Consider the following 26,359-nt stretch of genomic DNA (forward strand, 5'->3'; position numbering starts at 1 on the left):
CTCTCAAGACCATAATGTCGGGGTCTATCGACCATTGGCTTTTCTCCGTTGACCTCGATGACCTGCTATCATTCTATTGAGCCTATTGACATGGCCGTCAATAGGTTCATGTCGCGCAGCTGCTCTATGCCAAATATTAAACAAGGAGCTGAAGTTCGTGATTGTTGAAAACTATGTATAAAATTTCTGCTTTAGGTTTTACCCCGTACCTTAGTACTTCAAGTAAATATAATAAATGGGTTAAACGGTTAGTCGACGACTTATTATAAGTAAATTACACTCAGGTACGAAAAATAACAATATGCGACGCTGACATGTTGGAAAATGATAAAGAATGTTAAGTGGTTGACGGGTAACTTTTATCATATCACCCTTATTCGGTCTGTGACATTTGGGACTAGCTTTTTGGGATCGATCTTTATTACACTTTTAACTTCTGTTTATTTGAAACTAGCTTATGCCCGCGGCTTCGTTCGTCTTTATTTTCCAGGATGAAAGGTACCCTATGTCCTTTTCCATACTTCAAACTACATGTATGTTAAAAATTTCAAGATGATTGGTTGAGTAGATAGAGCGTGAAGAGGTTACGAACAAACTTACTTTCGCATTTATAATATTAGTCAGGATAGGATTGAATCGAATAAGAAGTACCTAGAGGAATGCCGAAAAACATAATAGAGCGTTCAAGGATATAGCTAAGAAAAAAAAATATATATATATGGAGGAAACTGGGATGCTATACCGACTCCACATAGTGCGAAAAGGGTAGATGGATGATGATTGCCATAGCGTCCATATATCTATCTGTGCACGAATTGAATAAATATTAATTGTAATCAACGGTATGCATCGTTGTAGTTACCCCTATTTTATTCTATTGCCTACATTGCATAGTGTTGATGCTACAAATTGTTTGATTAAGTGTAAGCTGAGCTGGGTACGCAATACCGAGTGAGTTAATGAGAGCACCGATACGACTCGTCACGGCTGCGCGTTATCATAAGACGTGGGCGGCTATGTGTGCAATGTACTATACTTTTCGATAATGTGTGTGTTCTATAGTAGCAGTTCCTGGAAACGCGAGTAGGTTTCTCAGAAACGATCGACTGTCGCGCGCGTTTTCAGCAATTAATGGTCGCTCAAGGCTTTCCCCTGAATAATGCGAAAAGTTTGCGCATGTCTGTCGCTAATCATAGGTGTACCTACTTGTTGTAACGTTAGGATCTTCACAATAAAACATTAATTATTTGAAATCTCTGTATTTGCAGTCTGTCATATTAGTTCCAAACATAATGTAGAGGGAGGGACCATAGATTACATAAATAAGAACATAAAGCTTGCCACTACTTATACTTTACACTTGTATATTTACACCTACGCGTCTTCTTTCATATATTACCGGGTTACGATATTTACTGAAAACAGTTTTTCATAGTTGACTGGAGGTAAACGAAAAACGAAGTTCATGAACCGGCAACCCAATTTAGCGATTGTTATAATTTGTTTTTATTAATTTACAGTACTTAAATTTATACTTTAGCATGCACAAACTTGAAATTTTAAGTTTTTTCTTTTTTTGTCAATGTCTGACCCCTTTTGACAATGTTCGAGACACATTTGAGGGAAGTTCCACATTTAAACACTAATATTAATGAAGAGTAAACTAGCGATATTAATGAAGAGTAAACTAGCGGCGTAAGTAAGTGTACATGGTAAAATCCTACTAATATTATAAATACGAAAGTTTGTAAGGATGTATGTATGTTTGATACTCTTTCATGCGAAATCTACTAGACGGTTAGTTATGAAATTTGGTACACGGGTAGAAGATAACCTGGAATAACACATATGATACTTTTTATCTCAAAATTCAAGCGGGAGCGAAGCACCGGGTCGCAGCTACTTATTAGGTAGATACATAACAAAGATTTTTGAAAAACGAACACACACAAGTTATTTATAAATCATTACATTCAGCAATGTGTATGCTTGTTTGTCTGCTTAGTTGTTCTAATAAAGTAGAATAATATAGTATTATGTTTGCCCTTGATATATAAATTAATTGATTCATTATCTTCGTCCTGGTCATGCATGACATCATTTACCTCAATGACATGTTGTATTTCAACGGCTGCCTGCATTCGTCGAACGCACGATCTTCAAAAAAGCAATATGGTGCTTACGGCATAGATTTACTATCTTATCATCAAATACAACAGCGTTCCCTATGTGTGCTGGTAGGTATTATTTTTTATCCTTGCTACTCTACTGCTTTATCTGTTAGAGCTATGTATGAAGCAATAACATTCCTTCTATGATGATGATGTTTGTCTTCTTGGATGTTTATCTATATATGTATTTGTTATAAAATATAGTATCGTTGAGTTAGTATCCCATAACACAAGTCTCGAACTTACTTTGGGGCTAGCTTTTGAGCTAGCTGTGTGATTTGTCCTAATATATTTATTTATGATACAAGAGCCTATTTGAAGATGCTGTTTAGTTGGGATCCAGAACTACAAATTTTTCGTATCCTGTGAGTTATCGTTAGATTAGTTTGCATTTTCGTGGAACTGTTTCATGTATTAAGAAATGATATGAAGAAATGAGAATACTCTGAGAAAGAAGCCTAAAAAGGAATTCAGTGAATCATCAAAGTAGGATCGTAAATGATTAGGACTTTGACTTGACTGTGATACCTTATTGATAAAGTTTTTCCAAATTCAATAAAAGATTAGATTCCCAAATATTTAGCTTCACACATTCTCATACTAGTGGCTGGAGGTATCAGAGGCCTTCTAAATCTATTGTAATTTGGTTGTCTCATTACTGATCTGGAAAATTTTATCTGTACTCAAATCTTCCACTTTATTATGTTGTATAGATTTTACCTACAGTCTATAGGTAGTATTGTAATGGCGGCCCTTTTAGAAATTTTAATTGAAAGTTTTACACATACTAAATCGAAACCTGTTTGCTTGCTGATGGTACTCACATAAAGAAAAACCTACTTATCTGTTAAGTCTTGAGACCGAGTATGGTTGGATTGAAGTCAACAGCTCTTGTGAAATAAAACTTACATACTCGTCATCGTTGCTAGAAGAGCTAACTCGTTGTGATTCTTATACTGACTCTGTTTAGGAATGCTTGAACTGGAAATGATATTTGGAGCTTCCAAGTCATCAACCACATGTTAACGGGAACTGCATTCCCAGGAACTTGGGACGGTCCACTGTCCAATCTAATCCTTATAGGAGTTAAGAGTCCGTTTTTATATATTTTCTTTGCGGGCTCAGGATTATGCATTTACAATATTTTATTTTTTTATGAAGTTGGTTCAAGTCTACAATAGAACCTCGCCTATATTAAGTTTTCACGTCTCTCTTGTGGTCCATTTTATCCTTCGTTCTATTCCTCCTATTGTCCTTCAAGTAAATTTGAATGTGCACTAAATGGAGTTGCAGCATCTGGCTGTGATGGCGGGCAGGCAGCTCTGGTTGATGCCGCATGCCGTGTCGTCCGCTAAATCTGTCGGTGACGGCCCGAGGGGCCGCGGCTGGTGGCGGGGCGGGGACTATTTTCGTCTGGCGGCCACGTTTGGAAAAGGCGCGGTGACGTCACGATCTTCCACGGCGATGATGCCATCGGGCGTCCGCGACACGCACCGTCCGACTTGCCAAAATATCGCAATACATCTTCACGATCAACTTTATTTTGGTCATTGTCCGTTTGATAGATGTTGCAAGATGCTTACTGCTTCATGAATTGTTGACGTGAGTGCACCAACTAATTGATGACTGAACAAACTTACCTGGATTAAATTTTTATCAAATTCTAATTTTACGTTAAATTAGAAGATACAATTTTTAAGTTGCGCTATTATAGTAGTTTTATTATTCCGATGATACCATTTGTGACACTTTATGAATTAAGTATTAATAAACCGCAATATTTTATTAAATTGACACACAATTTGGTTATGCGATTGCTTAGGTCACCTGACGTAGCCGCAATTCTACCAAAACGCTAATCATCTCACACTAATGTTAATTCACTGCGTTATTTGGCTGTTTTATTTAAATGTCTTTTTTTATATCCGAAGCTGTATTAACAACTACAGTAAGAAGTACCTACCTACATAGGTACATTTCCCTAGTATCAGACTAGTATTGTCTGTCACATTCTGTCTGACATATTCTTGTAATGGTAAAAGCATTACGAGTACTTTGACAAGACGATCATTGCCGGTTGGTTACTTCCGTATTCAGCAACCATACCTATTATGGATCAAATGGCAAATCATTTATGTGGTCAAGAAAATTAAATTTAGCAATAAAGGATGATGTCATTCAGCATCATTTGGAATTGCTGTACCTACCTTCGTGAAACTTCCAAAACTCTTTCTTCGTTACATCATGGTTTGGTTATATGTATTATATCTACGTCTTTCTCATTCATGTCTTGACTAGAGTCCTAGACTAAATTTTTTAAATTACGATAGGTACCTATACTTTTAAAACATTCATTTTAACCAATCAGTCTCTGTCTATGTTGATTTGTTTACTCGGGTAGAATTATTACAATAATACAATATTTATGGCATAGTTGGAAGTGTGCGTGTGTGCACACGTATACATAATGTATGTGTGTTGTATGACTGTTATCAGCGACAAAGATGCTCTTACCATGAGAGACTATCGATCGCCGTACGTCAACATTTTACGTTTCAAATCAAATTTCCATATTGTATCAACGATTTTTGGTTCTTTTGAGTGCACATTTTGTGTGTAATATTTATTATTGTGTTTACATTGTCACTTAAAGCCATTTATCGCGTGTACCTATAATCGGCTGTGGGATTGAGTCGTATTTTCATGTCGCTGTTAGTTTCGTGGTAGCAGGTATAGGGCCGCCCGTGCGCTATCATTCGATCACCAGTGCTGTGCGTACAGCTCAACGCGAGGTACATGCGGTCGTACAATATTCAAACGTTTTCTAGTTTCGCTAATTGAACAAACATGCCAGTTTATTTACAGTGACGTTGTGTGAACTTATGAACATATATCGGTGGAAAATTGCCATTAATTTGTACACAGGTGATTAAAGCGTAAGGTACACTACTTAGTAATTTGCAAAAAATAAATTCTGTAAAGTTATTAATTGCTGATTTGCGACCACGGACTGAACATGTACGTTATCGTTTACAAAGTGACAGGTTATTTTAGTTATAACATACACAGTATTATTTACAGTTGTTTGTAATCTTCTACAGTTAACGGTCTTTTTTTCACATTTTTTATAGGTAGTGTTACGGCAACGTTAACGAATTTAGTTGGCAAAACACCAAATTACAGTTCATTTTTAAATCGAATTATATTTGCATGATTGTTTGTTTAGGCATTGAATGAATGCCACAGAGTATATCTAATGTATAAATACAGATAAAGATTAGCCCTTATTAAAGGGATTTACCAGCTTTACTTGTACACCATCGTCGACAAAGACAAATGTCAAATTCTGGAAATGACAAACTAGTTTAAAACGACCGATTCCGGAATCCCAAATGCAAATAATAAAATCTGTAATTTATGTATAGATTTAAATTGTCGACAATACCATCATGAAGTGATAAAACATTAATTTCTTTGTTTATAAACTAACGTCGTGTTAGTAAACCAATGGCAGATTTAATAAGCTTTACATAGGTCACAACATTACGGACTTTAAAAGTTTAGTCCGTCAATCCGGGATACATTTCAAATTAGTATACATCTTACGCTTTACGCCGCGACAATTCTATCATGAAGGAAAGCGTTGTGTGTTCTTGGGTGTTCTACAGATATAAAGTTTAAAAAGTATTGTCGGTAAATGTCAAATTCTGAAAATGTCAGGCCATTTTAAACGCCAGATTCTACAATTTTCAGATTGCATACCTCTAGATTCTATTAATGTTAATGTTTTTTTTTTGTTTTATTTGTAAGCTTGCAAAATTATGTAAAATATTATGTATTGAGGATATTTATTACTCAATCACGAATATTCTATCTATTCTATTGGATTGCATTTTGATGCTTGCAATTATAACAAAGATCTGACATTGTTCGAATCACGTTTGTACAATTTGTCATTCCAGAATCGGACGTTTCAAACTCATCTGACATTACTGTCAAGTATGTAGATGAAAGTGATGGCTAGTCATTCCGTTTTCTTCAGTTTCACTGGTACTTCTCATACCAATATGAAAATAATTATGGTAACAACATTTATTACGATTACGAGTAACTGATTCGTTCAATTTATTTTATCACGCAAATACGTCGATCACTTCGAGGCTTACATCGATTGTATTTGTGTCATAGATTACAACGATTAAGTATAACTATTTAAATCTATGGTGACTATATGATATGACTGTTATTTTCAATTATATATAAGTTTAGACAGCTACTTCTTTTACCAAATTTTATTTACAAACGTTTGCTAATGACGCAGTGTTGTTATGCTCATAATAATGTCGATAGCTCGTTGTAGTGACCTCGACTCCTATTTCAGGGGCCGCCAGTTCGATATACAAGTGAAATAATGTACTTATAGTTTAATAGGCAATAATTTCGAACATTCGATTTATGATTTCAGATATATTTACAATCGAAATAGTTTATTCTGAGATAAGGAGGTCACAAAATCAAAAATCACAGTATAAATGTATTAATTACAGTTGTTTGCAATCTTCTACAGTTAATGGTCTTTATATTTTTATAAATGACTATTTATACTGTGATTTTGGCTAAGTCTGCCTGATGAGTAATCACTCAACCTGTACTAGTGTTCAATAACCCTACATCCATCATCATCATTGGTACAACATGTCAGCCTTCTCCACTTTTCCCTTTTTGTTGTTAACCGATCTGTTACTTTTCTATTAGACTTAGCCATATCCTGCCGAACGCACTCCATCTATGTACCTGACTATGGAAAAAATGTTTGAAGCTTTATTGTAATCGGTTTACCGCTATTTGCTTTACATGTTGTAAAGAAATCAAATTCATAATCCTCAAAATACAGACAAATAGGTAGGTACTTCTCTAATCTAAGTAGGTGTCATAACATTGTAAGTTTACCCTTCACTAAGTCTTGGCATTTGTAAATCTATTGCAACACATTATTTGGTTTCAAATCACAGATTAAAATAAATATTTACAATTGTCATTTTTGTAGGAAAATTGCGTGTTGAAATGAAACTTTCCAACATTCTTGCATTAATATCTAAATTAAAATGTGCACTGAGGACTAGTACTCCTCTACCTTCCTAGCGGACCTTATGGCCTATGAGTATGAGGACCTTTGGTTTGAATAAAAGCCGAGCAAGGAAATTAAATAACAGACGGACAACAAAGTGATCCTATAAGGATCCGCAAAAGGGTAAACCTTTGAGGTACGGAACCCTAAAACTAAAAACTAAAGTGTTAAAAACCTCATTTCATGGTATAAAGATAACGTTGTTAATAGAATATTAAGTACAATAATAAAGTCTATTTAATATAACTCGGTAGAGATAACAAAGTAATAGTTTACAGTATTTTGTATCCATTTACCACCTTATACCTGTTACTTCCCTCAAGGATTTTTCACCCCCTTAGGGATGGAATTTCGAAATATCCTTTCTTAGTGGATGTCTCCCAGTCACAATCTACGTTCCTGCCAAATTTCATCGTCATGGGCTCAGTAGTTTCGAGATTTCGTGATACGTGAGTGTGTGAGTGTTTTTCGCTTTTATATATATAGATAAACAAACAGATACCATCAGTTTATCTTTGTATAGAGCGAGGGAATCCGAAATCCCGTAACTCTATAACTATAATTGCTGAAAATTGATCCAATCCCTGACTAGCTTTGTGTATCCGGGTCTTGCAGCCTTTGTTGAACTGTTATTTGAAGCATTTACAATGATATCATTGCAATGCGAGGATGTCTTGAACTCGTTCTTTAACAATCAATGCGCCACAAAGGTTGACCTCGCGTCTATTGTTAACGGTCAATGGACACGAGAGCGAAAAAGAGTCGTTATGCCAGCTTTAACAATCACACTCAAATTACCCACGATATCCGTGTCTACATCACCAATCGTTGTTAAACCTGTCCGGGCCATTATGCTCATTGTAACCTAACGGTAACAGAATAACCGACTTTTTGTAACGCCAGTTTTGCACTTGAGATTTCAGATAGATATAACTAGCAGCCCGTCCCAGCTTCGCTGGGGTGAAACCATAATAAAACTTTCACAGAAATCATCCTTTAGATATTTAGAATTAATTCAAAATAATTGAAGTTCAGGATTCGAACCATGAACAGTACGTGAATTCAAATGTGTTTACCGCTGAGAGCTGTCTACTCATATCTTTAGTTGACGAAATTGAATGGGATTATTCGTTATTTTTTCACCCTCATTTAACTACCTAACTTTAAAAAAATCCTGAAACACGGATTTCATTATTTTTGTTGCATAGCATTTATTTGTGCCAAGTTTCAAGTAGATCAGTAAAGATTTTCGTTTTTCATACAAACTTTACCCCCAATTTTTACCCCTTTAGGGGTCGAATTTTGAAAATTCCTTTCTCATCTGAGCACTACGTAATGACCTAAAGCTACTGCCCAAATTTCGCGTTTATAGCTTCTATGGTTTAGGCTGGACGTTGATTAGTAAAGTAAAAGACCCTTGTTCTTTTATATATATATAGATTTAGTTTGGGTTCCGTGTTTAATTTAAGACTATTGAAATGCACGATACATCTCGTTGGTAGGATAGCGTCGTGAACGGCTTGCTTGGTACAAACACCGCCTACGGGCGCGCGGGCGCTGACTCCGTTCTGCATCCGTCTGCTGTGATTGATAAACCAATTTGACATCATTGCCGTGGGAAATGTGGGCCACTGTGCGTTTTTCGCTTGAATGAAGCCCCGGAATAGGCTCGTTATTCTTTGACATGCGGATGAGATTCATCGTATAGCTTAATGTGAATGCGAATTATGGCACATTGTAGTTGCATAAATAGCGTGCTAGAAGTCCAACGGTTTTAGCTTACAATTTCTTCATTAACGACACATGAACGACCAGTTAAATTAGATACCACGTCATTTGAATTATCTTAATGAAGGCCGAACAATTAAGACAATTAAGTCTATTAATTGTCATGAAATCAGTTAAGCTGTGATCGTGGTCATGGGCGAAGCTTTAGCCTTGATCTCTATATATTTGGCATCCGTTTAATATTCCATTAATCAATAATGTTGAGGGGAAATTGTATTTCATTTAGAATTAGAAACGAGATCATCATGCTTTTATTACTTTTCATAATTTTAATTACGAATTTAATTTAATATATTTAATTCATAATTTTATGCCACGTAGCATAAAATAATGAATTACTTAATTTTTTGTATCCCTTTATGAAATTACTTCCCTTTCTAAGTTATTTTCCATTACTACGTGAGGAGATTAGACTGCTACTTCATCCACAATACCGACGTTTGGTATACTGCAGACTGCTCTTATTCGTGTCTCGGTTTCCCAGGAACTCTTGTCCATACCTTTTTAGAATTTTTACATATCATTTGGAGATACATGTGGTTCCGTTTATTACACAAACTTCCTTTATATCTAGTCGGTTGACGAGTTCCACAAATTGGAAGGCCGTCATCTCCGTTAACCAACCACCGTAAAAGGAAACACCGCAGCGCCGTTGTATTAATATTCATGTATTTGTAGGTACTTATATCCTTTTCAAAACACCTCAGTACCAGTATGGTCCTCTCATTCTTTCAAGATGCAGACATCTAATAAGAACAGAAGGCGCTTGCAATGAAAATCGCGAGTATCTGATGCGCATGCGACTAGTACCGATAAGCCCAGCCGATAAATTTCGGACGTTGAGGTTTGAATGCGGGCTTGCAAGCCATCGTGTCGTCGTCCGTCGTCGGTGGGAGGCGTAGGTGATGTAAGAGCCGCTGGCTCTGGCGGTGATGTCAGCGCGACCCACGCCTGCCCCCGCCCCCCACTGTCTTCACCGCTAAATCGTGCCGCCAAAGCAAAGCCTTCCGCACCGCAAAACCAGGCATTCTTTGAACAACCGCTGAAAATGAATAATGCTTCGTTTAATAATGTTCCCGATGACTGTATATGAGGAAATGTATGTGTTTATAATACTTCATAAATTATGATAATATAATGGAAATAGTCATGACGGTTTCTGTTTTGGTAGCGGTGGTGGTGCAGTGGTTAAGACTATCCGCCAGGTCCCAGGATCGAATACTACTCGTGCCACATGAGTTTGTATAGTTACTGCTTCCCCTGAAGGAAAACATAGAGAAGGAAACCTACACACTATTTTATCCAAGTACACCACAAAGTACATACTGATTGTCAGTTAAGTTTCTAGTGAACTTAACTGCCACCCATCAGTGTGTACGTGTATTGCGGCTTCGTGTCACTAGATGTCGGTAGGTAGTCGTAATTAAAAGTCATGTCAGATGCCTTTAGGCCACTTGAATAAAATTACTGACGCTGTTGGTGTTACTTAACAATAACACGCTCGAAAAAAAGAAGAAAATGGTTAAATCACGTTATAAAATTTGACGTAAATTATTATACATTTTTGAGAAAAAATATACGTAAATGTGAATTTTGCCTTCACAAAGTTTAATTATATGTATAAAAACGTATTACATTTAGTACCAAGGCTGCAACTGCAAGCCTTAGGGTTTCGTATACCTCGTATACAAAATATCATAAAATGGCGCAATGCAGTAGAGTGAAGCGTATCTTATTAAATAGACCACGACAAATTATATTTTGTAGGCAAAAACATATAGGTATTAAAAATAGTAAATAACTGGGAACAACATTATAAAATACTATGACTATGCCATTATTGTACTGTTAATTTTAATAGTACTCTGACATAAGTATATCACAAACTAATGCTAATCAGATACAAATGGTAACTATTTATATCTTTATTGCACAACTTAAAAAGATTTGATGTGGATTAAATGCCATATTAAATAAGGTATTCTCTGTTAGTACCATAGATAAAAGAAATATTTATAGTTAGTACCTAGAAGATTTGTTAGATTTTAGTAACATTTTAAATTTAAATGCTCAGCAAGGCTTGAAGTTGGTGACTGAATCTTAATTGAATCAGTTTAACTACGACGATTAATACTCATGTTTTGTTATTTGAATAACAAATATACCAATATAAATGTTCATTTTATAGTTTATACTAACGTGCTTTTTGTTACGGTCTGTGGTTCAAATCAAGTTCGAAAAGTTCCATAGAAACGTTTTATTCACCTGTCTTTACAAATACTAATGTTCTACAGGAAATTTGTTGAAAATCGTCTGTGATATTGACTAGATGTTAGAAACACATAATTCCAGAAAGGCTGTGAGCGATGGAATCCAATCCCACGAACAGAATATCAGAACTATTCATATATTAAGTGAATTAAATATTTCCAAACTAGTTTTAAAAGATGAGTTAGTAGTATCTTGACAGTGAAGTAACACCATAACCATGGATTCGAATATACATTGAGTGCCGTGAAGGATTTGTGGATCAATGATGGAGGGTGCTATTCTCAGCACCGCGAGCAACAACAGATTCCGAACACATTTAAAGAACGCCGCAAGTGCGCTTTGCGCGAGGACTCTGCCGAAGCAGCGACGCACCGAATTGGTCTCAGAGAGTACCGTCCGACACCACACCTACCCAAGGGCCACGCCACCCAAACGGGCTCTGATATCTTGCAGACAGGAGCCACTTATGTGTGAACAAAGCGCTTGTGATGTTTCCGCTGCAAAAGATGCAGAAGTGCCGAATAAAGCTAATGGTACTATCAAAGGGTCTTTTTCAAGGTAAGATTTAGTTTTATTTTTTATGGGAATTAGTCGTTTCGTAACTTTACAAATACTGTGTTATAAATATGTTTCTGTTTGTGTTTTGTCTGTAGCGTAAAACGGGTTGAATTACGGGCGAATGTAGAGTTAATAACAATTCTCTGTTCGGTAATACATATGTTACAACGTTTAATTGAATTGTTTACGCTGTTGTAGCCCTATGAAATGATTGTCATTACCTCGATTAACAATTTTCATTACCTCATTAATTACATTGTCATTACCTCGGTTGTTCATTCCACTTCAGTTCACAATATTCTGCTCTTTAAGTACTTTTACAAACAAATCTAACAAAGAACAATCCGTCGAAATAATGTACTCTATTCTTCTACGAGTACTACTGCATATATTTTTTTTATTATACATATAACCGTACGTCTGTGCTTACTTAGTTCCATCTGTTATTTAGTCGCTTTATTGGTAAACATACTCAAGATTACTAAGCTTGAACGAAATAATACTTGATCAGTTTAGTCATTTCTCACGGTTGGATGAAATAATACTCTGACAACTTGTTGGATGCTACCTGGACTATCAATAGGGTCGTTGCAAATTAAATTATGTTTATAATACACACTTTTGGTATATATCTTTCGCATCGCAGATTATACCAACATAGTTGGGTCAACAACACCGCAGAATGACATCATACCTGTTCAGCCGTGTTTACGCAAATTAAACTACATTGCACATTATTTATCTGCTGCTGTAACATTCTTATTATTTTTGATTGGCTTTTGTGGCGATTTCGCTCTCGTATTTCAAATGAGCCGCTTATATTTCGAGATTATTCAAGTCAAGCAAAAAAGATGTTGAGTATCGACGCATAATGACATGCTTCGTTCGTAGTCCTGGTTGGTTAAATTACTTTTTAAAATTTATTACAAAAGAAAAACGGAATCCTTGTAGGATCACTTTTGCGTCTTTCTGTCCGTCCGTCTTTCACAGCTAATTTACTCTGAAAGATGGTGTAATGGGATGACCCAAACACAGACGTGCATGGTAAATAAATATTTTTAATAAGTGTTATTTTCGGGTGCTAGAGGTTTTAAATTGATGCTGTTTTTTTTAACGTTGTTCCAACAATATTGTCATAAAAAACTTATAATGAGAACGCGCGCGTTACTCTCCTGGCGTTGCTGACGACACCGCCTGATCTTCGAAACTATTGAGCCTAAAATGTTGAAAAAAATACAAAATTACTAGCTAGTGTTGTATTTATTTACCAATAGGTATTTTAGCGAACAAATATTCGTATTTATTTGCGTATACATTTTTTATTTCCCAACTATCAGTGACACAATGGTATGTTTGTGTTTATACAAAGATACGTCAATTATTTTATGCATCTTCGACATAAACAAAAATAATAATATTTTAATGAAGATACTAAACCGTTAAAAATGTCTTATACAAGTTAATGCCACACGCATAGTATTATTAACTGTTGTATGGTAGTATTATAGTAAATAATATTTTCTATTGTATACTATTTATACAATAGAGACATGTGTCTGTCGGTCCGATTAAAACAAACTACCAGATGGCGAAGCGAACCACACGCAAAGGACGTGCGTTTGCCTTTAATACCTACTACCGCGAATGGAGTAAATGCCCTGAATGGGGGTTTTGTATACATAAGGCCCATGCACGCACGAATGAAACGGAACATATTTTCATCTAGCTCTCAGATCATGATGTCATGGTATATTTTTGTACAGTCAGTTTGGCGGCGCTCTCTTTCACATTTGTAGATTTTTACCATCGATATCTGCTTTGACGGTTACATGCTATGTTGTAGAAAATACAAATGTATGTATAGTTCAGGGTAAAAAAGAAAAAAATACATAAAAAATGATTCAGTACAACAAAGCTGTTATAAATCTGAAAACCCCAAGGCTCCAATCTGAGACCATTGCTGTTCATAGTTTATACTGGGTAGTTGTATAGCTTATTATTGTTATACATAATCATAATAGTAAATCGAATTGAGGAAGTAGTTTGTGCTCCGTCATAGTTCCGTGATCCAGTAATGTAATGAGAACTGCGATGAGTCGGATCTTTCCAGCTTCCGGTTTGTCACAAACATCAAAAACCATTTTTTTTCTTGAATCACCAAATTGCCAAATTGATCTCGTCAGTCACTCAATGATAGATCGCAACGCAACAAACGTTTTGAAATTCCAACTTTTCTCGGAATGATGAAGCCATTACACGTTGGGCACCATTCCCCACTAGTCATTCTGTAGTGTCCTGCCATTAATCAACAAAAAGAATCTGACGTACGTGGCTTAATAGAATCAATATACAAGTAGCAGACGAACCATGTAAGTAATCCTTCCTTAACCTTACCTTATGCATATGTATATCTTATGCATATTTATATTTCTTCCATGGACGAAACATGTATACAAAAAGCTTTATATCAATAGAATTATAACGAAGAAATGATGTAAGAAAGATGTAAGAAGAAATGATAAATGATAAAATTCTTTATCCCAACTAATATCATAAATGCGAAAGTAAGTTTATTTGTTTGTTGCTGGACTGTAGAAAATAACCTGGAATAACACATAGGCTACGTTAGGACGTAATTTTTTGGTTTACGCAGATTTAGCCGTACGAAGTACGAAGCGAAGACAGCATTACTACAATTTGTCTGCTAAACTCACGGTTTAAGGATGTAGATCAAGTATGAAACCCCAAAATTCTATTGGGTGAAAGAACCTAATTATTTATTGTCCCGAATTTCTCAAGAGAGCTGAATCTCTGGTTCCAGACTTAGGCAGAACTTCTGTGTCCCTATATAATTTCAATGTATCTTTTTCCGTAATCGCCTCTTTTATATTTGAAATTACTATTGGGATAATCAAAGTAGGCTTATGAGGTCTCTACGTACATGTTGTGACATCTTTTTAATTGCGTGTCTGATTGACTTTTGTGACAAGTCTATGTACAGTATTTTGGAATGTAGTAATTTAACGTTGATTTGATATCTAGAGATAGCAGTGGTGACATCACCGCCATGGTCATTCGTCTACAATCTAATAAAATAAGTTGCTTTTAATGATTGATTACTATTGTTTGTACAGGTTGAAAATGTTGGACTGTAAATATTTGTAGTGTGTAGATTACGAGAAAAGTGATACCACTACACACAATCTCTGGACTTCCTACCGTGTTCTTAATATTACTATTAAACACATGCCTTTGACATTTTTGTTTTCTTATTTCCATCTTCAGACGAGTTATCAGTATCACGAAATAAACGATGATGCGATAATAGCGACTTTATTAGGTTAGGTTATGTCTATGCAGAAAATTTGAGCAACATTTGATCCACCAGTGGATCCTTGTCAGTGGATCCACTGGCGGATCAAATGTTGCTTTGACTGTAAATACATTAATATATACACATACATTATTAGAATTGCAGTCATGGACCCATATCCGGAAGCTGCAAAATAGAAATCTTGCCCATTGGCGCCCCGACGTCTTATCGAAGGGGTCAAGAACTCGATACTGTAATGCCCCTGTCTCTTCTTATTACTTGCGTCATTCATACTTAAACATAATTCTTAATAATTACCAATAACGATCACTTCTGAACACAGATATATTCTCTTGTGTGTTTGTTTCAATATGTATTACCAAGTCTCCTGTCCACACTTGTCTTATGTCTTCAGTATATAATGAAAATGAATAAATTGTTGTATCCAGTAATATATTTTTACATTTCGGTTTTTTTTGGTATAGTGCTTGCTTTTGAATGTCGTTGTGATTTTGAGAATATTTGTCCCAGGTAAGCAGATAATTGTTTTTATTTTCTTTTCCATGTCTACCTATAAGTACTTTTAATTTTTGTCTAAAATTTGTTGCCAAATTCTGGTATATTAATTATTTCTTATCTGAATCTTCGTCTGAATTTTATTGAAAATTTTATGCAGTTCAAGTAAAAAATACTATTTTCCCACCACGGGCGGCATTCCTATAAAAAGATAAGAGAGATTTAGTTTCACTTGGGAATGTACTTATCAATTCAGCACCATAGAGTTCTCATAAGTAATCTGATTCCTTTGTAGACTAAATACAGTCTGGTGCAGTGTCATGCATTCCGTCTGTCTACTGAATATTATGTGAAGCATTCTAGTAATTAGGGACCATACTCCCGAAATCCATTAGTTTGCATATACCATACTACAAACATTGTTATCGTATGATCAGCGATCTCGTATGAGCGAGTCCCTTTCGGCATTTCTTCTCAGAAATAAATGATCGTTCTGAAATGCAGGTTTGTAGCTTAAACATTTTGACATAAAGTGCCTGTATAAATTTCTGAATAAACAGTTTGATTGAAACGTTAGATCGGATGCTTATCGTACGTTATATCAAACTTATTGCACGTAACACCTACTCAATGGTAACCGGTAAATTTCAAGTTCCCCATAACCGTAGAAGAAAGAGTTTTCTGATGATCTAGATCTTACTCGAAATTGTAGTCGTTGTAGATAATGTTACTGTTGTGTATACATATTGTTTATGTTGGATTCATTCGACGTACCTACCTACTTGATTTGCGATATGTCATACTCGCACCCGATTAGATGTTAGGCGCGTATATCTAACAATATTTATAAGGCGGCACAGTCATTCATTTTCAGTTAACGCAGTATTTGATCTGAGAATGTTTGTCTTTATCTCTGTGCAGTGTTTTGACTATTTTACCGCACACATGGTTTATGTGTACATTATGTGAGTTTTAATTTATAAGGACATCGTACATAATGTAATTACAATACAGTTACAGTTCGCGTGTAAATACAATATAGATACCTACCTTTTAGAAAAAAAACAGATCATATTATAAAACCCAAAAAATACACGGCAGATCAATCTCTTGCATTTTGATAGTGGAGGCTTTAATAATAATGTAGAGGTTTCTTTTGTTCCAGGGAATTGGCGAATGCCTGGGGGTGTCGAGTGGGCCCACCCGACCAGCCGGCGCCCGCCGACAGAGTCCAAAACCTCTTCAACGATATCGAACTCTACCCAACTAAGACTCAGGGTAAGTCTTTATCCAACTTCCTGTGGCTCTGCTCTGCTAGGATTTTTGAGGTCCAATTACCGTGCATGCATATACATATTTGGTTAAGGGATTTAATTATTAGGTACGCTTTTAAATTTGGTTAGCAAAAAAATGACAGCCAAATCATTTGACCAGCAAATAATAATTTGCTTTGGTAGACAATAAAAAAATTCAGGCGGCAATTCTTGTCCCTCAAAAAGTCATGATATTGGTCAGCATTTTAAATATAAGAAGGCCAACAAAATAATTATTTGGGCAGCAAGATTTAGTCAGCAACATTTGGCCAGTAACAATTGGTCAGCAACATTTGGTCAGCACAGTCCAGCACCTAATTTTGAATTGATTGGTGAATAGATACCAATTTTACTAGTGATTGGAGTCATCGTGACGTCAGTCACATTTTGTAGTTGAATCAACAGTTAATTTACGGCATAAAATTACAGTTCCGCGTGCTGCATCAAAGGACTTCCAGCTAAATGATTACTTACTGCACCGACCGACCGGTCTATTATAATTATTTTTTATTGCTTTTTGATTATCAACCATCCATCAAATAGAATCAATAAAACTAACTTATTTAGTGCGTCTAATTCTATGATATGAATTATCTATGTGAATAAGCTTCACGCTAAGAACGTACGGTTGATGACGTCGTCATATTATACAGTGCTAGAACACTGGTGTTTGTGTCTAGTGCACTGAGTTTGAGTAATATGCCGAATAGCCGTATACACCTTATACGTAGATGTTGCAGCAGTTCTAGAATTCAATGTTGTTTAAATTACTCAAAAATATTTGTCTAGCCTTGATCTACTTTTACTAAACCACATCACATTCTATTTGTTTGTATGCTTACCTCAATCATGTAAATTACTATTTATTTGTCCCCAATGTACACCATGCCATCTGTTACAATTGTTTGTTTTGTAGGTCTTTTGATTCAGATGCGGCGATTGTATCTCAAAGTAATATTCCATTGTAATGATCACTTCTTGTCAGCGTAAAACAATTTACGTTCGTGCAGTACAGGGTGCGGGTTACGTCCTTTTGGCTTATTTTATTGGCCATAAATCGTGCAGTTGCACTCCAGGCACTTATCTATCATATTCTTAATAACCGTATATAAACGTCCTTTATAGCGTTGCTCTGTTAATTTAGGCACTGATGTACATCACATTTCTTGCCACTATGTCTGCAGAGACTTGAAAGCAGGAATCGAAAGTTAATTTTATAATTCGTAAAGATGAAATAAAAATGTAATTAATGACCTGACAAAATTGTCAGGAAGTGGAAAGGTGCATGTTGCTACCAGACAACATTTATTGGTTAGCGTTGGTTTAAGTGGTACGGTTAATTTATTATATTTGAAGAATTTCTTCCGCTATTCTCATGCTATTCTACCTTAATTCTATGAATGATTTTGTTTTAAATAAATGAGTAGCAGGCAAAGTTTAACAATATTAGTAAATTAAATATATCACGATTTGCAATTCATCGTTCTATCATCGGTGCTAGACCAGATGTCTACCATGAAGACACAGGCCTTCAAGTCTTGTGCTCCATTTTCGTAGTGTAGTTTTTTCGTATTGTTATGTGACAACAAATGAACAACATATTCTTATTGCGCCAGGTGTCGAGCCTGATTGTATGATCTCACCGCTTGCTCACGAAGGAGCGATGACCAACTGTGAGTTCATGATCACATGTTGCACTGCCTGTCTGCTCTTGCGTGCTCGCAAACGTGTTGGACTGTTGGATCGCAGCCATGTCATTATGCGCTCCTTGTACGCTTTGTTTTAAGAGTTTGCAGAGCAGAACTAGCAATTTTTAGTTTTTCAATAAAACTAAAACTGAAAAACCTCATGCTCTTTTAATTTTAATGCATTTTTTTATGTTTTTGTTCTGTAGCTATTCTTCAATGTGAATATTGAAAGGATTTACTGCAACTCGTGTAACCACAGAAATCTGTGTATGTTACTGAAAGGTGAACTCCATTGCCTACTTTTCAGCATCTATAAAGTATTATGTATATCTAGTTCAAAATTTACACGGGCTTTATAATTTTCTAGTGTCATTGGTTATTAAAAATAGTAGCAAGTAAGGAGCATATTAGCAAATATAGGGTTGTCCTGAAAGTATTTGATATATATTTTACTACTTGTTTTGTATTGTTCCAGTATTCGAAATGTTGGTGTGCGCGCGACAGTGCACGCGACGCAAGTCCCTCACGCTCACCTTTGGGGAGTTCTGCCTATTTGCCACCGAGCTACGGCGGACACGGCGATACAGGCAGGCCAGGCAGTAAGTGACATATTTCTTTGTAATTATTCTTCTATTTTTTGACAAATAGATAAATCAAAGGGTGGGGCTGGACAAAAGCCTCCCCTAACTTCTTCCACGCATTCCTATCCTTTGTGTTCTCTTACCATTCTTTGTCGAACTTTTTGATATTTAAGTATATTTAAGTCATATTATCAAATCTGAAAGTTTTGATGCCTACATATAATACATACATAGGTACTCTTAGCGCTAAATGATGTTGACTTGATATTGAATGTCATCAATCGTTTATTACAACTCTCTCTACATTTTATTATCATTACATAAATGTTTTGCGGTTCGGAATTCTTTTTATGCGACACGTAGAATGATGTCAGCATAACTGAAATCAAAATTTTAATCGAGATCTCATCTTTGGAGTCTATAAACATAATATATCTAAAAACAGGTCGTGGTGGTAACGCTCACTAAGGAATGAAATTTTTCAAATACAAATCTATTTGCGCAATACTGTCAGTAGGCATCATGATGGTTACTTTATCGTCAATTCGTGACGAGACTTTAATCAACTTAAGATAATTTGATAATCTAGGAAGACACCAGTGATTACATGCGTGTTTTATCACTTTTGATTATTAAAAGCAGCTTCTTGTTTCTTAATTTAAACTTAAAATCTGCACTTAGTTTAGTTTAACGGACTCATGGTATAAGTACTTAGTTCAAACGAATTGAATCACGTTGAACCTTCGAAGTTCGTTCTGAGTGCAACATGAGACAGGGTTAAGTCGATGTCGTGAAAAAATTGCAGTCGTCGCCGCGCCGTCGGTAAGCGGTCTTGTAGCGAGGACTGCTGCCGCTTCTGACGCGTGCATTGACCCATGAATGCAGCACAATGAAATATTTGTCATGCACTGAATCATCAATGTTAAGTGCACTCCAATTTTCAGGCATTTTATTACACACGGTAAAATGACAATCGATTGGGTTAGTTTATAGTTGAATGAATGAAGGTTTATTGAAAAGTAACAATCGCTCACATTTTAAAAACTGTATTGGGCTTAGGAAGGCCAACAAAAGTTTTAAAATGGCCAATCTTGCACAACTCCCTACCAAAAGGTGTAAGAATGGTTGACTTTGATATACCGTCCTTTTGGTCTGCCTGCCATTATATTCAAGGAACTGTTACTGATCGCCTGCATCCTGCATATTGTAATACTAAAAATTCTTTACAGAACACCTAGCAAGCCAGATTCACCTGTATGGAACGTGGACAAAGATCTTCGAGAGAAAGACATTTGCAAGCCCGTAAACGGTAAGAATTTAAATTTACAATTCATTTTCTTCTGTACCGACTGCAACATTTCTGACCTTCGCATTTTCGTTGCTCAAATAGGCAGTTCTTTTGCCTCTAAAGCAGAGGTTGGAAGTAGAGACAAATTGTACCTAAGCTCGCTGTCGGTACTTCCGCGTTGAGTTTGTTTGTGTTTCTTCAGTTTGCAATCCTGAAATTGCCTTTCAATACGTAGCGGAAGGCCGACGACGTAGACGGCGGCGTCCCGCGATGAATCGTGACTAAACTTTCCGCACGGTACCAATCCAGAAATACACAGCGGTAGTCCCTCCGTTCTGCTAGGTATCTTCACATATTTATCCGATGGGTTCAGCGTCGATAGGGCGTTCTACGCGTTGTCATTATCATTTTAGAATGCTCCTCCCATATCTCTATTGTGTTACTTTTATAATACACAGTTTGAATATTTTTTCCTTATTTTAGTTTAATGAAATTATTAATGGAGTATATATTGTTGTTTCTGATATTAGTACATATAAAAGAACAGAGAAAAATTTATAAAGGGCAATATAAATCAATTTATAAAGGGCCCGCTAACTTTCTTTGATTGCGCATCAGGTAGGAATTAAGCAGTTCCAATCTTTTAAAGGCCTTTCCGTCTACAATAGTATTTGGCAAATGTTTACGGAAACTTTACTATCGTTTGTTTTGGCAATAACGATTTCCTTGTCAACTAACTCCGATGGATAAATTGCCGAGAGTCGATCAACGAAGCTCGATGGTTGTTTATCATTCAAAGTACCTATATTTATAGTTGCGATCCAAGATGAGCAATGTCACGTTCCTCGCCACGAAGAGCTAGCTTGGTGTATTGCAGAGTTGCATGTCATCGCCCGATTCGTATTTTTAATTGCTACAGTACCTAGTTATCAATCACTGTTAACATCATGACTTGATCTTATCGTAGCCATAATATGGATTCTGTGCAACCCTATTGCGGAGTAGTTTTGCGTCAATCACGAAGTGATTCGTATAATAATAGGTGAGTATAGTATGAACGTACACAATGTGAATATAATATCGTAGCGTACAGTACATAACCATCTCAAAGTAGTAATTCTACTATTTTGAAAGAAGTAAGTCGGTATTGTCTAGAGTTTAGTAAGCTGCGAAAAAAGAAAATTATACTTTTTCTTTTTTGATGTAGTCGTGTCGTATTATTTACTAAAAAGATTAGGTATGTGTATACTATTTGCGTGGTTTTGTATGTTCAAGTAAATACTGCTGAGTAAATACGAAATGTCCTTCCAACTTCTTCCGTGCAAACTATAAACGGAGCACGGAAGTAATCGTGATGCGCTTCAACTCGCGGTTCAGTTGATGATGTACTTCGATTTCGGACATGAACATGAATAACAAAAAATATAAGTACGTAGATATACAACGCATAGGAAGACGTTCATTGTTTAATTAAACAAGTCGCTTCTTCCACCAAACAACTACGTAGTAAATTTATTAAGGGACTTGTACAGGAAGTAGGACGTCTCATCTCTATAAAGAATGTCATCGATAAACACAAAGGCTTAAATATTTTCTTGTTTTCTGTTTCACGTTCTTGACCAATTAAAAGAGACTGCGACCAAAAAGTCAACACAAGTTTTAATCTAGTTGAATTTGTAATGTTTGCTTTGACATAATATCTTAAATAGCGGCCCAATAACCACGATCGACTTCCTCATATCCCGGAAGACTCATTTCGTTAAGCGACAACACCAAAACAATGACTCGTTTTGTTTTTACAATTGATATTTGGCTTTACTTTTTGGTTAAGTTCAAACAGGTTATTTGAATAATATTGATAGGTTTTATACTTATAATTTCGATTCAGAATATACTAGTTAGTAACTAAAAAAACTAAAACTAGTGATAATAAAATATTCTGACTTCGTGTATAAAATACTTGTTATTCCTGATAGCGATTTGAGTAAATGTGATATTGTTGAAATTAGCATGAAAGCCTTTACAGTAAGGTAAAGTAATTGTTGTTCACAATGACAGTACGAAAATTACTTCTGGTTCCGCTGCAAACATATGTTTTTATATTTATATAAATATGTTAATTTTGGCTCAAACTTTTAACATTTTCAGACATCTTGGTGCATAAAATGAATAAGCCTCTTCTTCACTCTCGTCGAGAGTACACCATGTCTCAGCAGGTCAATTCAATTAATTCAATTTCAATTTAATATATCAAAGCAACTACATGTAAAATTTCGAATCTATGGGAAGAACTTTTAATTTAGCTTCCTAGATTTGATCAGCACGTTAAAATAAGGCTTTTAAAGTGTACACGGCTAGTTCTATGTTTATGGTTTTCTTTGTATTTATTAAGAGCAATAATTCGAATTGAATTATAATAAATCAAAACTAGTCAAGATAATTATTGCTACGTTTATGATGTTGCTGGTTTTTGGGTTTAGAAAGAGTGATGTTTAACAAGTCTCCATTTGAATTAGAATTTATTTCCTCTTTATTGATTGATAAGGCAATCGTACTTTCTAATAGCTTGTTCGTTATTGCTTTTAGGAGCTATGGGTATTGTTATTTAAAAAGCAGCATTAGCTAGAGTATTTGGTTGTGTAGAGTAGTGCGGGCGTCGTCAGTCAGTTGGCCGCCGACCGTCCGGTGGGCCGCGTGCACAGCCGCGTTCGCTGGTTGCACGAGACAGTCACGACCATGCCGCCGACTACTATGATAGTGCCCTGTGCGTTCCTTAATCTCGTAAATACCTACTCACTTTCTATAACTCTAAGTGCCCTATTAACTGCAGAATCTATTATATATCTATCTAATGTATTGTAGGTATGTTTACGAAAGTACCAATCGATGCTGTTAGATTTTAATGAATGTCCGAGTTGTAAAGTTGACGTCAAGAGTTGTGTCAACCCAGGGACATTGTTTGGATACAATCTACGCGGATATCGGACAGTAGAAGTGTTTTGTGTTTTTGTTGATCAGCCGTGTGTTTACGTTTTCGTTTTGGCAATGGATGAGGATCCCGAATTGGATTGATATATCGTTGGCTAAGCGTTGCGTGAATGAATGTTTCGCTGGACGTATATTAACTTTTAATTAATTGTTTTCAGAGTTTTTTTGCCTGTATCATGTAAACATACTCTAGTCACTCTAGTGAATAATATCGTAGTGCTTGACAAGACGTTCATCTTTTTAAAAGTAGTAATATCTGGTATTCTTTGAGTCTAATTAGAAATCGTGGCTTTCATTGTGTATGGAAATCATCAATCGGCAAGTAGGTGTTGCAAGTGGAACACGGAGTGTTGCTGACATATTGCCTCCTACGCGTTCGATAACCATCAATCATGCCTACAGTTGGTTGAACGAACCCAAAACAATAATTTGGGTTACCGTAATGCTTTCTAATCCAAGGTGTGTTATTCATTTCCAAAAATACAGTAAGTTTAATTTCAATTTACTTAGGTTTCCTAACATGGATTAACACACAATGATGGCCTTGCATTCTTAGACCTGAAAATTATTCAAAGCGCTAAGTGAGGCACCGTCCAATTACTTTCTAACTACTGTGGTTGCAGAGCACCGCACGCACCATTGCGTGTCTAACCGCAGTACAATTGTCAACAATTAACTGTACTTCTTTCGCATGCCTCAATTCCATCTGAGAAATAGGGTCAGCTAACTAGTGAACTAGTGAACTTGGTATGAAGTCATGTTCCGCGCCCATGCGGTTCTCCTGTTTGTTAGGCAATGAGCATGTCCAAACATTTCTACGAATTTCATTTAGTACCTACGTAGAAGTGACTTCGTAAGTTTAGATTTAGGAGCTAAAAATATGAGTCGTCTGCAGGTTGATTGGGGGTCGTCCACAAATTACGTAACGCAAACTGGAGGTGTGGAGAGGTAGGGCAGTCGTTAAGGTCTCGTTACTTGGGGGGTCAACATGTCTGTCTATTATGAAGCTATAAAATCTATAATACCTACTAAGATCCATATATAGATGAAATCAAATATGTTTTAATGTTACCTCATTTATTACTATCAATACCTACTTTACATGTCAATGTATTTTTCTCATAGGCTAGATACTGAAATGACAAATATATGCATAATTTAGCAATATTTTTTCCGTTTCTATTTTACCACAATGACTTTAGGAACATGCTCAATGGCTCATATATGTGCATTATTATTATTTAGTATGTTATGTGTTTCATTGATTAATAATGTTGCGTAGGTAGCGAGGCGTCGCCGCCGCCGTGCGAGGTGTTTCTGGGAGGCTCCTGCAATCCCACCACCTGGAGGTCCGACATAGCAATACCTATGCTCAAGACCATGGGCATCACGTACTTCAATCCGGTGAGTCAATGCTTCTAGCTACCTTAGATGGGTTTACCCAGATTCTTCAGCGCAAAAGCAATATCAAATATTTTAATTAAATTAGTAGCTAGTTCATACTAATTAAACAAACGCACATTATACGCGTAAGTAAGTAATTCATTTAATATGGGTCATGTACATGGTAAATATCCGAATCATTAATCGAAGCCCATCTCCCTAATCTCTCCCCATATAATTTCATTGCACTACATAACTAATCTGATTTCTCTGTAAACATGTCAACTGAGCAATTTCCCAAAAGATTGTCTGAAAGAAATTGCTAGCAGCAATAAAGTCGCCTTTTAAGCTATGTTATAATTTTGTATTTTGTACTTATAAATACTTTGTAACTCATTTGTTCCAGAAAGTCTTGTTGTGTTTTCAGCTGATTCGTTTATGGTAGATTTTAATATTCATGATGCAGTATTGTACTTTTGCAAGCAAGTAGCTGTAACAAATGCATCATCTATTGGTAGTGGCGTAGTAGAGCGAGTACAGTCGGTCATTATCGTATATTATAACGGCTATTGTTCGAGATAATCACGTAACACTTACACGAGGAATGAGGTGCAAGTTCAAATCTACCGACCGCTATTTTGCTTTAAACATTACTTAAAAAAGGGGCTTGGAAAAACATTTTTGACAGTTCTGTTAGTTCGGTTAATATTTTGCTTGGAACGAGAACGAAATTAGAACATTTTCAAAAAACGGTTTAATCCGCAGTCAGTTGTGGACGGTATGCAGCGATTTGATTGTATGAACCTGCGAGTGAATGAGAGTTTGCATTATGACATCCATAAAATGCACTATTAAAATTGAAAACTATAAAAATGTTTGAAAAATCTACATCGCAAAGTTGGATTAAAGACTTTAAGGGTAGTGTTATCATTCGTTAACATAAATATGTTAATTCTAATTTTTATTTTATAGTTTAATTTGAAATCATGATATAATGTGGTCATAAATTGAGCTTTTGGTATTATGTATGTGTTTATTAAAGATAAGTCAACATCAACAGTTAAACTAAATATTTTTTTATGATTTTGTCAACAGCAAGTGGACGACTGGTCGATGGAGTTAGTGGAGGTGGAGCACCAAGCTAAGGCTAAGGCACGAGCATTACTGTTCGTGTTGGATAGCGAGACACGCGCAGTGGCCGCCGCGGTGGAGGTGGCGCATCTGGCCGCCGCGCCAAAGGACCTGCTGCTCGTGTTGAAGCCGTACACCAGACATCAGGCAATTGGCGGCGAGACCGTCTCTGACCAGTGAGTAGCTCACGAACAAAACAAGTACCAATGATAGGATAAACATCTGTCAAGAGTTGACGAACA

General features: G+C 36.0%; 1 protein-coding gene across 9 annotated transcripts in view; it reads left to right on the plus strand.

Moving 5' to 3' along the window:
* raw overlaps positions 1-26,359 on the plus strand; it is a 36,277-nt gene that overhangs the window by 2,578 nt on the left and 7,340 nt on the right. For 3 of the 9 annotated variants that reach the window (XM_053745302.1, XM_053745300.1, XM_053745303.1), the window contains exons 3-7: positions 16,911-17,023; positions 19,222-19,345; positions 20,557-20,636; positions 24,886-25,007; positions 26,082-26,293. In XM_053745302.1, coding sequence (XP_053601277.1) covers positions 16,911-17,023; positions 19,222-19,345; positions 20,557-20,636; positions 24,886-25,007; positions 26,082-26,293 — 651 coding nt within the window. Of the gene's footprint in view, positions 1-4,921; positions 5,113-11,381; positions 11,917-15,609; positions 15,761-16,675; positions 16,711-16,910; positions 17,024-19,221; positions 19,346-20,556; positions 20,637-24,885; positions 25,008-26,081; positions 26,294-26,359 lie in introns of those variants that run through there. The other 6 variants (XM_053745294.1, XM_053745298.1, XM_053745295.1 and 3 more) reach the window with 5 other exon arrangements.

The sequence above is a fragment of the Plodia interpunctella genome, chromosome 5, assembly GCF_027563975.2.
Source record: "Plodia interpunctella isolate USDA-ARS_2022_Savannah chromosome 5, ilPloInte3.2, whole genome shotgun sequence".
NCBI classification, from domain to species: Eukaryota; Metazoa; Arthropoda; class Insecta; order Lepidoptera; family Pyralidae; genus Plodia; species Plodia interpunctella.